Source organism: Folsomia candida, unplaced genomic scaffold (assembly GCF_002217175.1).
Source record: "Folsomia candida strain VU population unplaced genomic scaffold, ASM221717v1 Fcan01_Sc009, whole genome shotgun sequence".
Taxonomy (NCBI): domain Eukaryota; kingdom Metazoa; phylum Arthropoda; class Collembola; order Entomobryomorpha; family Isotomidae; genus Folsomia; species Folsomia candida.
This window is the reverse complement of record NW_019091201.1, coordinates 3,539,355-3,552,605: the sequence shown is the minus strand read 5'-3', so window position 1 is coordinate 3,552,605 and position 13,251 is coordinate 3,539,355. Positions and strand designations below refer to the sequence as shown.

At 37.4% G+C, this 13,251-nt stretch overlaps 2 protein-coding genes across 3 annotated transcripts; both read right to left on the bottom strand.

Annotated features, from left to right (window-relative positions):
* Positions 1-2,153: 2,153 nt before the first annotated feature.
* Positions 2,154-4,189, bottom strand: LOC118436612 (pickpocket protein 28-like). Its single transcript, XM_035855059.1, has 8 exons — positions 4,098-4,189; positions 3,759-3,996; positions 3,338-3,620; positions 3,210-3,272; positions 3,011-3,140; positions 2,826-2,923; positions 2,611-2,754; positions 2,154-2,528 (listed from the first exon to the last, which is right to left on the bottom strand). Exons 2-8 carry the CDS (start codon positions 3,759-3,761, stop codon positions 2,407-2,409), a joined length of 843 nt encoding a protein of 280 aa, XP_035710952.1. The 5' UTR covers positions 3,762-3,996; positions 4,098-4,189; the 3' UTR covers positions 2,154-2,406.
* A 4,298-nt stretch (positions 4,190-8,487) lies between these two features.
* On the bottom strand, positions 8,488-13,236 carry LOC110853912 (arginine/serine-rich protein PNISR). 2 transcript variants are annotated; one of them, XM_022102269.2, is made up of 12 exons: positions 13,062-13,236; positions 12,814-12,990; positions 12,689-12,729; positions 12,234-12,624; positions 11,928-12,158; positions 11,636-11,848; positions 11,192-11,568; positions 10,955-11,063; positions 10,590-10,652; positions 10,269-10,405; positions 9,981-10,212; positions 8,488-9,779 (listed from the first exon to the last, which is right to left on the bottom strand). In XM_022102269.2, exons 2-12 carry the CDS (start codon positions 12,965-12,967, stop codon positions 8,797-8,799), a joined length of 2,931 nt encoding a protein of 976 aa, XP_021957961.1. In that variant the 5' UTR covers positions 12,968-12,990; positions 13,062-13,236; the 3' UTR covers positions 8,488-8,796. The 2 variants fall into 2 exon arrangements, with proteins under 2 accessions (XP_021957961.1, XP_021957960.1); XM_022102268.2 differs by having other exon boundaries at positions 12,814-13,236.
* Positions 13,237-13,251: the final 15 nt, after the last annotated feature.

Below are 13,251 nucleotides of genomic sequence, written 5' to 3'. Positions count from 1 at the left end.
CATGGGATGCAGTGCAAACAAGATACCAGTCGATGCGTTACGACTGAGATTATTATGTAGTTATTAATTGTCGGAGTTACTGTAGCATTAAATCATTAAATTGAGACAGTGGTGGTGGTAGTGGTGTAAAAATGTGGCTAAAATGTATAAAATTGTATAACTTTTGATCCGATAGTGAAAATCTTCAAAATGTAAGAACATTTTTTTATGAAAAACATTTCCAAAAATGAAGATCAAACTTTAAAAAAAATGTTTGGATTGACTTCTCTGCAAAATTTTGATATGACAGGACGACGACGAAATTCGCGAAAAGGCAGCCAAATCCATAATAAAAGATTCATCATCCGTGAAATATAATTATTTTGTATTTGCCTATTGGCTACCTACTTCACCGCACTGAACTGCCTGTCATTATCATCGGCATCTTTTTTTATCAGGATCTAATATCATCAAGAGTTTACAAGTTTTATTGCTCGTTTCCGTATTTCACTCCTTCCCACAAATTTCCAATTAAGTAAATACAAATAACGAGCGTCTTAATAATGATACGTGAACGCTCGTTATTTTCGTATGCGCCACCAATTAAATGGATTAAGTGAATATTAACACTAAAATTATTATCATTATGAGTGAGCATATAGAGAGTGAAAATATCTGCATGAGCGAGTTTCATACAAATGCAAAGTTTGATACCATGTCATCACTTATGAAGAATTCAAAAATTCGCAAATATTTAGTGCAAACTGTATTATGCAATTGGCAGAGCATCATGAACTTGCATGCCTTAATTAACAATAGGAATGTCAATCTGGCGAATAAATATAACTTTTTATTTATACCACCACGATAATAACCGTGAAGTATGAAAGGCACATTTCGTTCGTTAACTGTGAAACGCATGAACCATAAAGAATTCCATTATTCTTTCGTAGAAATTAGTATGGCACACAGTTTAGCAGGGTTTAGATCATGATATAATTTATAGAAATTGTGAGAGTGTGTGTGTATGTCATGTCATGCAGTGGAAAGAAATGCGTTTTTGGCAAAAGGGTAGACTAGACAGACGAATGAAATAAAATTGTAAATCAAGTAAACTAATTTTTAGCCCGAGTCAGGGCTTATGTACCCGTCACGTCCGTCTGTCCGTCTGTCTGTCTTGCGATAACTGCCGTAAAACTAATCCGATCGACTTGAGATTTTGCACAAATGTAGTATGGGTCAAATGAGGAGTTAAGTTCGAAGATGGGCGAAATCGGTCAAGTGATTGACCGGTGGGGGTAATCGGAGTGGGTGGGGTATTATGCGCCAAATTTTCAAAATTATAGTAGGAAGCTGAAATTTGGTACAGAGGTTGATGATGGTTTCTAATGAAAGAATATAAAGTAAAATTATAAAATGTGCAGGGACCCTAGGGGGTGACCCATACCGATATTTAAAACTCATCCAATCGAGCAGAAATTTGGTACAGAGGTTGAAAGAATATGAATTTAAATTTGACACATTTTCATCCGTACAGACCCTATAGGGTGACCCATACCAATTTTTCAAATTCGTGAAATCGAGCTGAAATTTAGTAGACAAGTTGATAATTGCTACTAATGAAACAATATGAATTAAAATATGACAAAATTTCATCTGGAGGACCCTGTTGGGTGACCCATACCGAGTTTTTGAAAACCTCGTATCAAGCTGAAATTTGTTAAATAGGCTGCCAATTGTTATTAATCGAAGCATGTGAATTTAAATTTTTATATTTTTTGAAATCAATTTGCAATAAAATTTCATGCAAAAAGTCGGATTAAATGATAACCACAATTTTGCCTGACTCGGGCTATATCAAGTCTGCACTGTAGGTTTATAGTTTATGGTAGGCAAGAGATCACGATATTCGAAAATTTGTTACATGCGTTATCACCGTTCTTATCGATTTTTTCAGATTAACGAGCATTTTATTAGATTCGTCCTAAAAACTTATGAATTAGTAATGACAAAAATTTTAACTGTGGAGAGAGTTAAAATAAAATACATAAATTTAAAATTTAATAAATTAATTATATATTAATTATTATTAATTATTTATTTATTTAATAAATAAATTTAATTCTTGATATGAAATGACAAATGACTTTAATTGAGCAATAATTTATCGTAATTTTAATATTTTATATGGACAAGTGAAGCATTCCTTAATTATATAAGCTCGAAAATTGAGCAATAATTTATCATAATTTTAATTACTTTATGTCGACAATTCAGGACTAGTGAAGCATTTTTTAATTATATAAGCTCGGAAACTAATTTCTTCTTTCCATCACAATTATGTATCACAACTATTTTTATAAGAATAAAGACTAGCACACAGAATGATCAAAATTTCAATATTTGGCAATAGTTTGATGGCATTTTTTATAGATCAGGGAAAGGGTCCACTGGACGATACTGGGGCGGTGGTGTGGGTGCGCGTGGTTGGACATCGATAACAAAAGCGGGTGGAGGAACTACGACGATGTCACGATCGCGTCTCGGACCTGCTTTGGTCAGCAATTAGTAAATATTATTATGAAAGCTGTGTTATCAATGAACGAATTAAAATTTTAAAAAATGACTCACTCGTTTCCTCATTCACGCGTCCATCCGGTTGTTGGGTCATTAAAAAATACTGACCAGCTAATGCGGTAATAGCGGTCGCGATACCTTTGACGATGTCCAACAAGGAGATTCCTGTCACCATTGAAATTGTTCCTCCATTCAAACCTGGTGAATAAATAATAAATTAGGCAAAATATTCAATTAATTCGAACCATTTAATGATAAGTGATGCTTACCAGTTACTTCAAACCAATTGTAACGCGAGCTCCTTCTCAAGGCTTGGACAGAATCCGTTTCAAAGTACACGCGAACAATAGAAAAGCTGGCTTTATCACTAAAGCAGAAAAAATAGTCAAGTAGTATCATCTAAAATTTGTATATTGCTAATTTTTGTAATAAAAATGCTAATAAATTATCGTACGGTATGTTCCAGTCCTTCATGGTGGTTTCGGACATGGGGCTCGAAGATATCTTCATCTCGTATTTTGTATCCCGACAATTTGGACGACATTCTTGACATTTCGTTGCAAGTCCTTCCTTGAATAAGGTTTCTGGAATAAATTAAATAACATGCACATATTTAAAATGTGTTAATTTTTGTTTTTCTACACTTTACGTACGTTCTTGCTCATGGACGCAGGTTTTCATTTCGTTCACTGTACACAATCTATGCCCAGGTTTTCCTACACTTTAAGTTAAATATTCAATTCTGTCAAAATGGGAGCAATTTTTTGTCTGTTAAATATACCCGGATAAGTGACCATTGTACAGTTGCAGGCTTTGGTAACTTTTTTTGAGAAACATTCGGACAAGCAATTCTGCTTGGAATACTTTTTGTAATATTCTAAATGAGCCATGCCACCTTCGTCGCTGAAATAACAACGACGGTTACTCTGATCAACGTCTTCCTTTATTTCACCATCTGCCAAGTAAACGGTTGGACGCACGGCGACGTAGGCTTCCACGCCAAACGCGATGGGAGCCCCAAAACGGTGTATTTGAGGTTCGTCAAACGGGTGATTTACCTCAACCTGAAATTCGCGATAATCAAGTTAATTAGCTAATTAGTGATAATTAACTAATTCGCAACTCTATCTAAATGCTAAATAATAAAGTCATTTCACATCTTTATTTTATTTAAATGCTGACTAATCGATAATGCTCTTTACCATGAGACCAACTCCTTCACCGTGGATGCAGGCTTCTTCGTAATAGTCTTCATGTTTTATGATGAAAGTTAACCCGGAAGTTTTACCGGGGAAATATTGCTTCCAAGGAATTGGAATTGTCCTATTTTGTGCTTTTTCGGAAACAGCGTCGCTGTCTCGATCAGATTTTACCTGTTCCCATTCATTGAGCTCGTCATCTTTATACTGATGTCCAAATGCTGATTGTAGCGTGTCTTTGCTAGATTAATACAAAATATTTCGGATTATGCAAAAAAATTCTGAAAAAATAATTTTGACTAATACACGAAATAAATACACCAGATAAGCTAATAATCTCACCCTCTAGTTGCTGCGGTTGGAATTCCGTTAAAGACGCAAGTACTTCCCCACTCACAAGGGACACTCACAACCTGTCGTTTGAGTCCAGGGTACCCACCATGTTTTTTAGAATCTACTAGGACCCCAGATGAAGGATTCATTCTTATTTCCGTGTAAAACTCATATTTGGCCCAATGGCGTGGCGCCAAACTTAAAAATTTGCATTTTCGACCAATTTCAAACCCCCATAACTTTTGCAGTTTATGTCGGATTTTTAAAATTGTATGCTTAAAATGATCAGAAAAGTCGAAATTTTAGAGAAAAAAATAAAAATAAAAAAATTTTAATTTTTGAGATATTTTTAGCATTTTTTCGACGAACCCGAAATTTCGAAATTTTGCGAAAAGTTAAAAGCGATAATTTTGGAAAAAATTTCATAGAATACGAAAGTTGAACTCCTTGTCATGATTTTTGCCAAAAATTTTGAAAATCCGTCCAGGATTTCAAAAGTTATGGCGGTTTTAAAATGAAAAACCATCAAATTTGGCGAATTTGGCGCCACGCCATGACGCCAAATATGAGTTTTACACGGAAATATGAATGAATCCTTCATCTGGGGTCCTAGTAGATTCTAAAAAACATGGTGGGTACCCTGGACTCAAACGACAGGTTGTGAGTGTCCCTTGTCAGAAAAATGCTCTTTAAACACCTCCCCGCAATCTAATTCCACTCCGTTGAGAAAGCATCGTTCAATTGCTTCCGAACAGTTCACCATTCCCTGCGACAAAAAGCAAGAGAAAGTGCATAAACAGACGTTACAGCCAATGTAACTAAGGGGTGAAAGCAGTGTCATACGGCAAATGAATATCATATTTTGGTCGCAAATCTGGTAAAATTGACACATACAGATGACGTGTTTTCTCATTTTGCCTCAATTCCATACGCACTCGGCGAGAAATGGGTGTGGCAATTTGGGACCACTGATTAACACATACTGCTAAGCAGATTAAAAATGTTGCGACGTTCAAAAGTCATGTTAACTTAAGCATTTCATCTTTTATTTTACTGGGGGGTGTGACCAGGGAGTTCCCAACAAAGGACTTTCACCCTTTAATATATTTAGCGCAAGTATCCACAAAATAACTGCACTTAATTTTCCCAATTTACTAACCTTTCGAATAAATGGGGCGACTTTTTTACTCATCAGTAGTTCAGTGTCCATTAGTTTTTCAGTCACACCAAGGTAATTTCCTAATTCCCAGTTAGTTTCATCGTGGGTGACGTTATTCAAACCAGCAAAAGTTGTTTTGAGGGAGCAAACTTGATCAATGATTTGAATTGCTCCGGCAGCTTCATTTTTCGTCCAATTATAAACATAAACGTTATTTTGTAGGCGCCTATAATTTCTGTGGGGTATTGAAGAATATAATTAAATGTCTCAAAACAATTACTAAAATAATATTATGCTTACGTATATGCATAATCGATTCCGCTATACTTGAAACCCCCCGGAGGAGCAACGGTGACCCTGGGAAATATAACATTTCCGATGTACGTTTCCTGTGTTTCAGGGTTAACTACTAGCGGATGGCCCATTGTTCTCGTCATCCCCATTCGAACAATGACGTACACAATGGCACTCAACAGCACAATAACGATCATCCAAAACACCCTAAAACAAAAGGAAAAAACGATATTCATTGAACGAAAAGAAATACTTTCATGAAATTACTCTTGATTGAGGTAATGACGAAGCAGTAAGTATTTTACACTTTTAAAAAATTGGGCACTAATTGACCTTGCGATTATTTTGGCACGTGAACAATAATTTTCATAAGCTGCAACTGGGTAAAATAAAAGAAGCAGTTTATTATCAAATTCAAAAAATAATATACTACAATTTATTTGGTTTTAGCTCAACTTTGTGTCGTCCCTTGCAAATAATGAAGCCTACATTAACGCATCTGATGGCAATGCTACTTGTCAGTTGCATTTGTCATGCAACGCATGACGATGCACGAGAACATAAGGCAACTGTGAGGGACTTTGACCGAGTAAATGTTGTATTTGGAGATTCGGAACCGGGTTGTCTGTGTCCAAGCGATCTAAATTCGACGGGAACTTACATTTTTTTCTGTGGTCATGAGCTCAAACCAGATAAGTGTCCCCCGGAGGCTATTGTGCGATGCGTGAATGGACGGAAAAAAGCAATTCAGATGAAGCAGTGCTCATCAGGGCAAAAATGCGGCCCAGAGACTGTGCCAAAAGGGGGTCATTGCCTTCGCTGTGAACGTCATAATTCAAAAGCTTGCCAGTAGACCCTTGGAGAATGATGGAGACGCAGTGTGCATATGTATTAAATATTGGATATGTAGAAATGATTGGTTTAAAATTTTACGATTTAAAGTCATGCGAATTTCACGCACCTGTAATTGATGCAATAAATATTATCGATATGGACTTGTATTATACTGCTTTACTTTTTTGCCTGTTTACTTTTCTATTTATATCTTTATAAGCATATTTTATAATTTATAAGTACATTTGATGTACATAAACAGTAATCCTGGGATCAGAATTTAAACAATTCCTAATCAAAGCCGATATACATCTGCCTTTGCATACAGTGCAGATGCCCATTATGATTATCATTTGTATAAAAATATCAACAATTTAATACCAGCTCACCTCATCGTAATGGGTATGTTGTCTGCAAGGCATTCCCGAAACCCAGGCAAATTCTTGAAGGCTTGAATGAGAAAATTCCCCTGGTTGGGTTGGTATTCCGACCGGATGACAGATTCGCAACGGGATCGACTTCCTGCGCAGCATTCTTCCATCATATCAATTGCGACGTGGTCCCTTCGGGCGGGGGGAGGAGGAGTAGGAATAGGGTCAGGTACAACCGGTCCCTCTGGCCCCATGCCCATGGCAAACTCAAGACAATGTCCCGAATGTCGACGCATCTTATGCAATTTGCGAAGTATGAAATTATGCAAGTTGAAATAAGCAGTCTTTTTAAAGAGATCGTTAAATTCGTGTCGCCCGTGTCAATCAAAAAAATATGAAACTGCTCAAAAACTGGGTGCAGAGTTGTGACGGTGTGAGAGTTTCTTAATTTAGAATTCAAATTATAAAAAATATTTTCTTGACTAGATAGACAAGGAGGATGAGATCACCAGGTGAAAGTGCATAAGCAACTGACATGAAATAGATACCAATTGGTTCATATGTAGCACCTGAGGATGACCAATGACGATACATAACATGAGTCATGGCGTTGTGGTCACACGACGCCATCCAAACAACAGAACTGAACAAACGGCTTTTATTTCAATTTTAAAACCAGCCAGATTGACATATAGGCCGAAATAGGCCGAGGTCTGCAGGGGAAGGATTCCAATCCTCCAACCCCGGAACCAACCTTTTGTTGTTAGTGACAACTTGTCACGGTTTTACGGGGTTGGTGCAAGTACATATGAAAATTTGCTGGATATGGATGGCACGCTTGGGATTGTGGTCCTTTGTTCTAAGAAATCCATATGTACAACATCACAAAAATAAGCTAAGAATACGTGGCAAATTTCTGTACGTTCTTAAATACTTCCTCTTTTAAAGGTATATATGCAGTAGAATTGGAATGGAATTCGATCGGCTTGATACATGGACAGCTTTATTGCTATGGGGCACCCCTTTACTAAATTTGCGTATGCAATACACAGTTTTCCTTTGTAATCAATGCATCAATATAATACAAGGTATGAACATATCTGAGGGAAAGTTAGTCAGTATTAGCTATACCTTTTGTCACGGTTTTACGGGTTTGTTTAGTGGACATACGAAAATTTACTGGGGGGATTGCATGCTTGGGATTGTGATCTTTTGTTTTAAGAAATAGCGTCGTAAACAGCTTACGGTAAACATAAGGTAAGAATACGTAGAAAAATTCAATATATCGCCTACTTTCTTAGATACACTTTCTCCCTTAGAAAGACTAGTTTTATATGTACTTATACCTACATATGCAACACAATTCAAGTGACATTGTGCTCATCCTCAGTTTTGCAAGCCATTTAGACAACATTTGTTCGTGTTCGATCTGTTTTCAAATAAGAAACAAAGAAAAATAATGATTCATCCATGCAAAGCCTGCTCAAACCTTATCGATTCATGATTCATGAAAGTGTAGCTTTACAAAGTGTGTGCCATGATAGGAATGCTAAGGACTTTTTGCGAAAATTTTTGCATATGCAATGCATAGTATGCATACCTACTTTCACCCTCTGTCAAGATGAAGATTCAATTTCCTCCATAATATGCCACTAAAAATTATCTAATTGTTGACCAATTATCAATATTTTACATCAATTTACATGATAAGACGACAGGAGCTCGGTAGCTGACAATAGGATCACATAAAATAGAGCAAATGCCTTCTAAAAATTTATTGCATAGATCAGGTATTGCATTTTACAGGAATAACAATACAAAAGATTTACGCATATTATTACTAAAAATCAAATGATGCAAAACCTACGTGAAAAACACAAAATACATGTTGCATGCATGCAAGTTAGTAATTATGTATACTAATTATAGTGTACATTATTATACAAAGGCAAAGGTACACAGCTAGATTATTTTTATCATGAATTTTGATCACAATATTAAAACTATTAGGAAGAACAAGACAAAGTACTTTCTATTCTCGTGGTCTGTTTTACGAAGATGTTGAAGAATATGAACGGGATCTTGACCGATGTCGACTGGATTTCTTATCCTTTTTCTTACGCTTTTTGTCCTTATGCTTATCGCGATCACTTCGTCTACTACTACTGCTTTTACTGTCTTTGTTAGTTTTGGACCTATTAGAAGTTTTGGAATTGACAGAACTACCCCGACTAGGGGGACTTTGGCTCTGGGATCGACGACGAGGAGACCGCGATTGATGTCGCTCCAACTTGGTTTTGGGTTTGGCAAAACCGTTGTCTTCTTCTTCGTCGATAGAAGAACGTTTGATGTCTTTACCCTTCTTGTCTTTCTTCTCATTATTACTTGCACTTTGTTTCTTGGAGTGGGAATCGTGATCTTTTTTGGGGGAACGAGATTTTGATCTTTTATGATCATGTTTATCTTTTCTCTTTTTTCTCTCGTCAGAGTTGGATCGTCTTTTTGACGATTTGGAGGAGGAACTTGTTTTGATTTCTTTGGATTTTGATCGTGAGCGAGATCTTGATGATCGTTTAGTACGTCTGCTGCGGTCTTCCCTTGATCTCGAACGATTTCGACGACGAGATTTTGAAGGCGATCGGGATTTCGAGCGAGACTTTGACCTCTTCCAACGACGATCGGACGTAGACCTAGATCTGGAATAATTGCGACCTCGAGATCTTGGTCTTTCTCTTTGATTATTACGCCTGCGACTGTTACGGGATGTAGATCGTGATCTCGAACGGGAAGGTGACGAACTTCTGCTGTTATGTCGACGTTTTCTGTCACGGCGACGTGGTGATGATGAACGAGAGCTAGAAGCTCTCCTTCGAGACCTGGATGTCGATCGGTGGCGTCTGCTCCTACTGCTTGTGCGTTCTGGCGAAGAGGAACTTGACCTTTTTCGTTTCTCTTTGGATGCTTTTTCTGATTTCTCCTTCTCGTCGTCTTTAGTGTTTACTGGCTTTGAAGAAGAATTAGTGTCATTCGGACCTATTGGAAACAAACAAATATCGAATGTCAGAAAGTGAATGTTAAAATATTTCTCGTGCTGTGATTATTATAGAGCCGGATTAATTTTGAGTATTATTAAATTATGCAATGTGAAATGTGAATGTCCTTATATGAGATCCTTTTGTATGCTTGTGTATGGGACAGCCGACATAATTGTTCTAAAAAATTGCAAAACGTTACCTGCAACAGTGCTGGACACAATAGCTTTGTCTACCTCTTTCACTTCTTTACTCTTATGTGCCTGACTTTTTGAACTAACACCACCGGACTCAATTATTTCAGACTTTTGTGGGGGCTGCGTGCGTGAAGAACTTTCCTCGGTATCAACAACAGACGAAGATCTTGAGCGTGAGTGATGGTTCAACTCCAACTTTTGTAACTCCCAATTCCTTTTCTTCCTTTCAATTTGAGCCTACAAAATGTATAATTTAAAATATGCTAATTTAAATGTTGGTTCATTTTAATTACCAAAAGTTCCTCATCAGAGTCGGCGCTATTTCTGTCATCCTCCTCCTCGTCAGCAGATCCTTTATTGTCATCAACCTCAGATTTGCTAGATGCGTTAGATTCCTCCGAGTCTGATCCATATCCACCAAGGCCCAGATCTATTATTTTCAGTATTTATCATTAACAAGTGACCGATTTATATGTCAAGGCTAAACACTGACAAGCACAAGGAGGAAATGCCAGTAATATAAGTTGTTTTCTTATTATTGGCAGAAATAAGGTGGAAACGGGCTGTGTACTAATTCAACCCATTTGCGAAAGCTGATTGAAAACAAATCTTACCAAATCCCCCAGCAATTGACGCGAGGGCACTCGTCTTCTGGATTTGAATGGTGGAAGAAGTCACTTCATTCATGAACAAAATGACACTTATACAAACTTGGAAGAAATATGTGAATGTAAAAGTTTTTTTTCTTATTCAATTTAGTTCAATTAGTTTTTGTGCATATCTTTTCTAATAAAAATATAGCCTAGATAGAGATCTCGGTGAGTATATAACAGATTAATATCACAGTCATGTTGTATTACAAGTCTTATAAGTTGCCTATTTTCTCAAACATTTAATTATCCCATTAAATTAAAGCTCTAACTCCAACTCACCACCATTATTCTTTGAATAAGATTGACTAATACTGTGATTTTTCTACCTTTCTTACGACTTTTAGCTCGATTATAAGCAGTTGTCGCGGCATCAAGGATCATCGCATTGGTCACGGTAACCAATACGGATGTGCTTACTCGACGAATAGCGTACATCTAAAATTTCACAAAAACAAAATAAAAACAACCAGTATTGTTATTATGTTGGGCCAATTGAAGTGAATCAAGTTGAAATATAATATGAATAAAATAGAATATGTAAAAAAAAAATTGTGAAAACTTGCAATAGCATCTTCTCGCTCGTCTGGAGGTAAGTTTTTCAGCACGCTTGCCAACGTTGGTTGTTCTTTCTTGACATTATTGTTCCGCTTATTATGGTAACTAGCTTCATTGTGGTGGTCGTCGTCGTTTTCGCCTTCGTCGTCGGCGGCAGAATCTTCATCGTTAGGCAGAGGTTCAGACTCATTCCATTTAGAGTTGTTTGGATCCGATGCAGATTCCTCAACTGCTGCGTTGGCTTCTTGCTGTTCAAGTAAACGTTTCCTTTGTTCTTCTTTCTCTTCGGCTAATCGAGCCTCTTCTTCTTTCTTCTTTTTCTGACGCTCCATTTTCTCCAATCCTTCCCTAATCCAGACGGGCAAGGTTTTCCTTCTCGCAGTCTCTGCATAATTTTGTTGGTGCATGCTATTATATAGTCAACGTAATTTTATACACAATTTTGTACGTACCCATGTCAGACATGGAGTTATCATCGGATGAATATTCAACAGAAGCAGCCATTGACAAATAGGCAGAATAAGGCTGGGTAGACTCCAGACTAAAATCAAGACCAGAATTGTCCTTTGACCCATTATCATTTGATGACCAGTAGCCGGCGGCATTTGTAGCTGCTCTGGTTTGCTGTTGTGCGTTATAATACCCATAATCCGTGGTGGCTGCCGCTGATTGAAAATTAAATTATCACAAGTTTAAATAAATAATAAGGAAGCAATTATCAATTGTAATTTTAGCTGAGCATACGCATATGTTGTTTATTTTGCTTCATCATTGGTCGAAATTTTTGCTGCCCTTGCATAGAAGGAGGAGGAGATGGATGAGGTGAGGCATTAACTCCAAAGGCTGCCTGAATTTTAGCAAGTCTATTTTCACCGAGTGGGGTATTATTGGCGGATGACGTCCAAGGGTTATTAACTTCAGGTGAATACCAATTATTTTGTGCGCCTCCTTTCCAGCCGTCATTATTATTTGCTTCTGAAATTGACATATGCACGATATTCAATATCCAATACACACCCACAACAATATCGATAATTAATAATCACATACTGTGCTGCTGTTGTGGTGGATCTTGTTCCAATGATTCCAATTCCATTGGAGCCTCTCCAATAATGTCTCCAACAAGTGAAGTAGCATTTCCTCCTCCTCTAGAACCATCATTACCATGATAGGAATGCGAACTTTGCGCCACACCAGGAGGACCTTCATCAACAATTTGCTGGGATGCCATTCCCGGATGAAATTGGGGCGGGGGTTGCTGCATTAAGGCGTTGTTACCAAACATATTTTGGCCTGGATGTGGGGGGTGTGGCTGATTGATGAGCTGCTGTCGAGGAACACCCATCATTCTCATATTTGGTGGCATCGGCATTGGTGGCATCCCCATGTGTTGAGGTGGTGGTGCTACTGAAGGATTTTCCGCACGTCCTCCTCCAGCCCCCTTTAATATCATCGATTAATTATTTGCACCTTTAATAATCATACTAATAATTAATTAATCATACCTTTAGTATCATCCATTGCTGCGCTAAGGCTGCCCAATCAACTGCGATTTAACAATGAAACAAAGTCAATGAATGTTTAGAATTTTTGCAACTAATTTATTTATATAAGATCCAAATTGAAATACCTTGATTGTGGGGAATATTTGTGTAGTGATTAGGATTTAGTGAATATTGTGACGAATCACTGTTTTGTTGTCCCATCATTTGCGGAGGAGGTTGCGACCAAGGATCGCCTCCACCCCCGGAAGGCGGAGGACCCCCAGGACCAGCACCCCACATCGCTCTTCAGCCCAGCCAATCACCTATGTTTTTGTAGATAAGCGCTGTCCAAGAAGAATTAAGAATCGATGTGATGAATATTTTATCAAATTACACAAAATGTCCGCACTTAGGCTCCGATTTAAAGCTTTAGTCTTCACTTGTATCAATACTACTGGGTCTCCTAAATGCAATCCTTTCAAGTTATCAGCGTCAAAATTAATTTAACCACATTTCAGAAATTAACCTAAAAAGTCGAGTAAAAAATCAACTTTCAAGTCAGCATCCGCACTCCGTAAACTGCA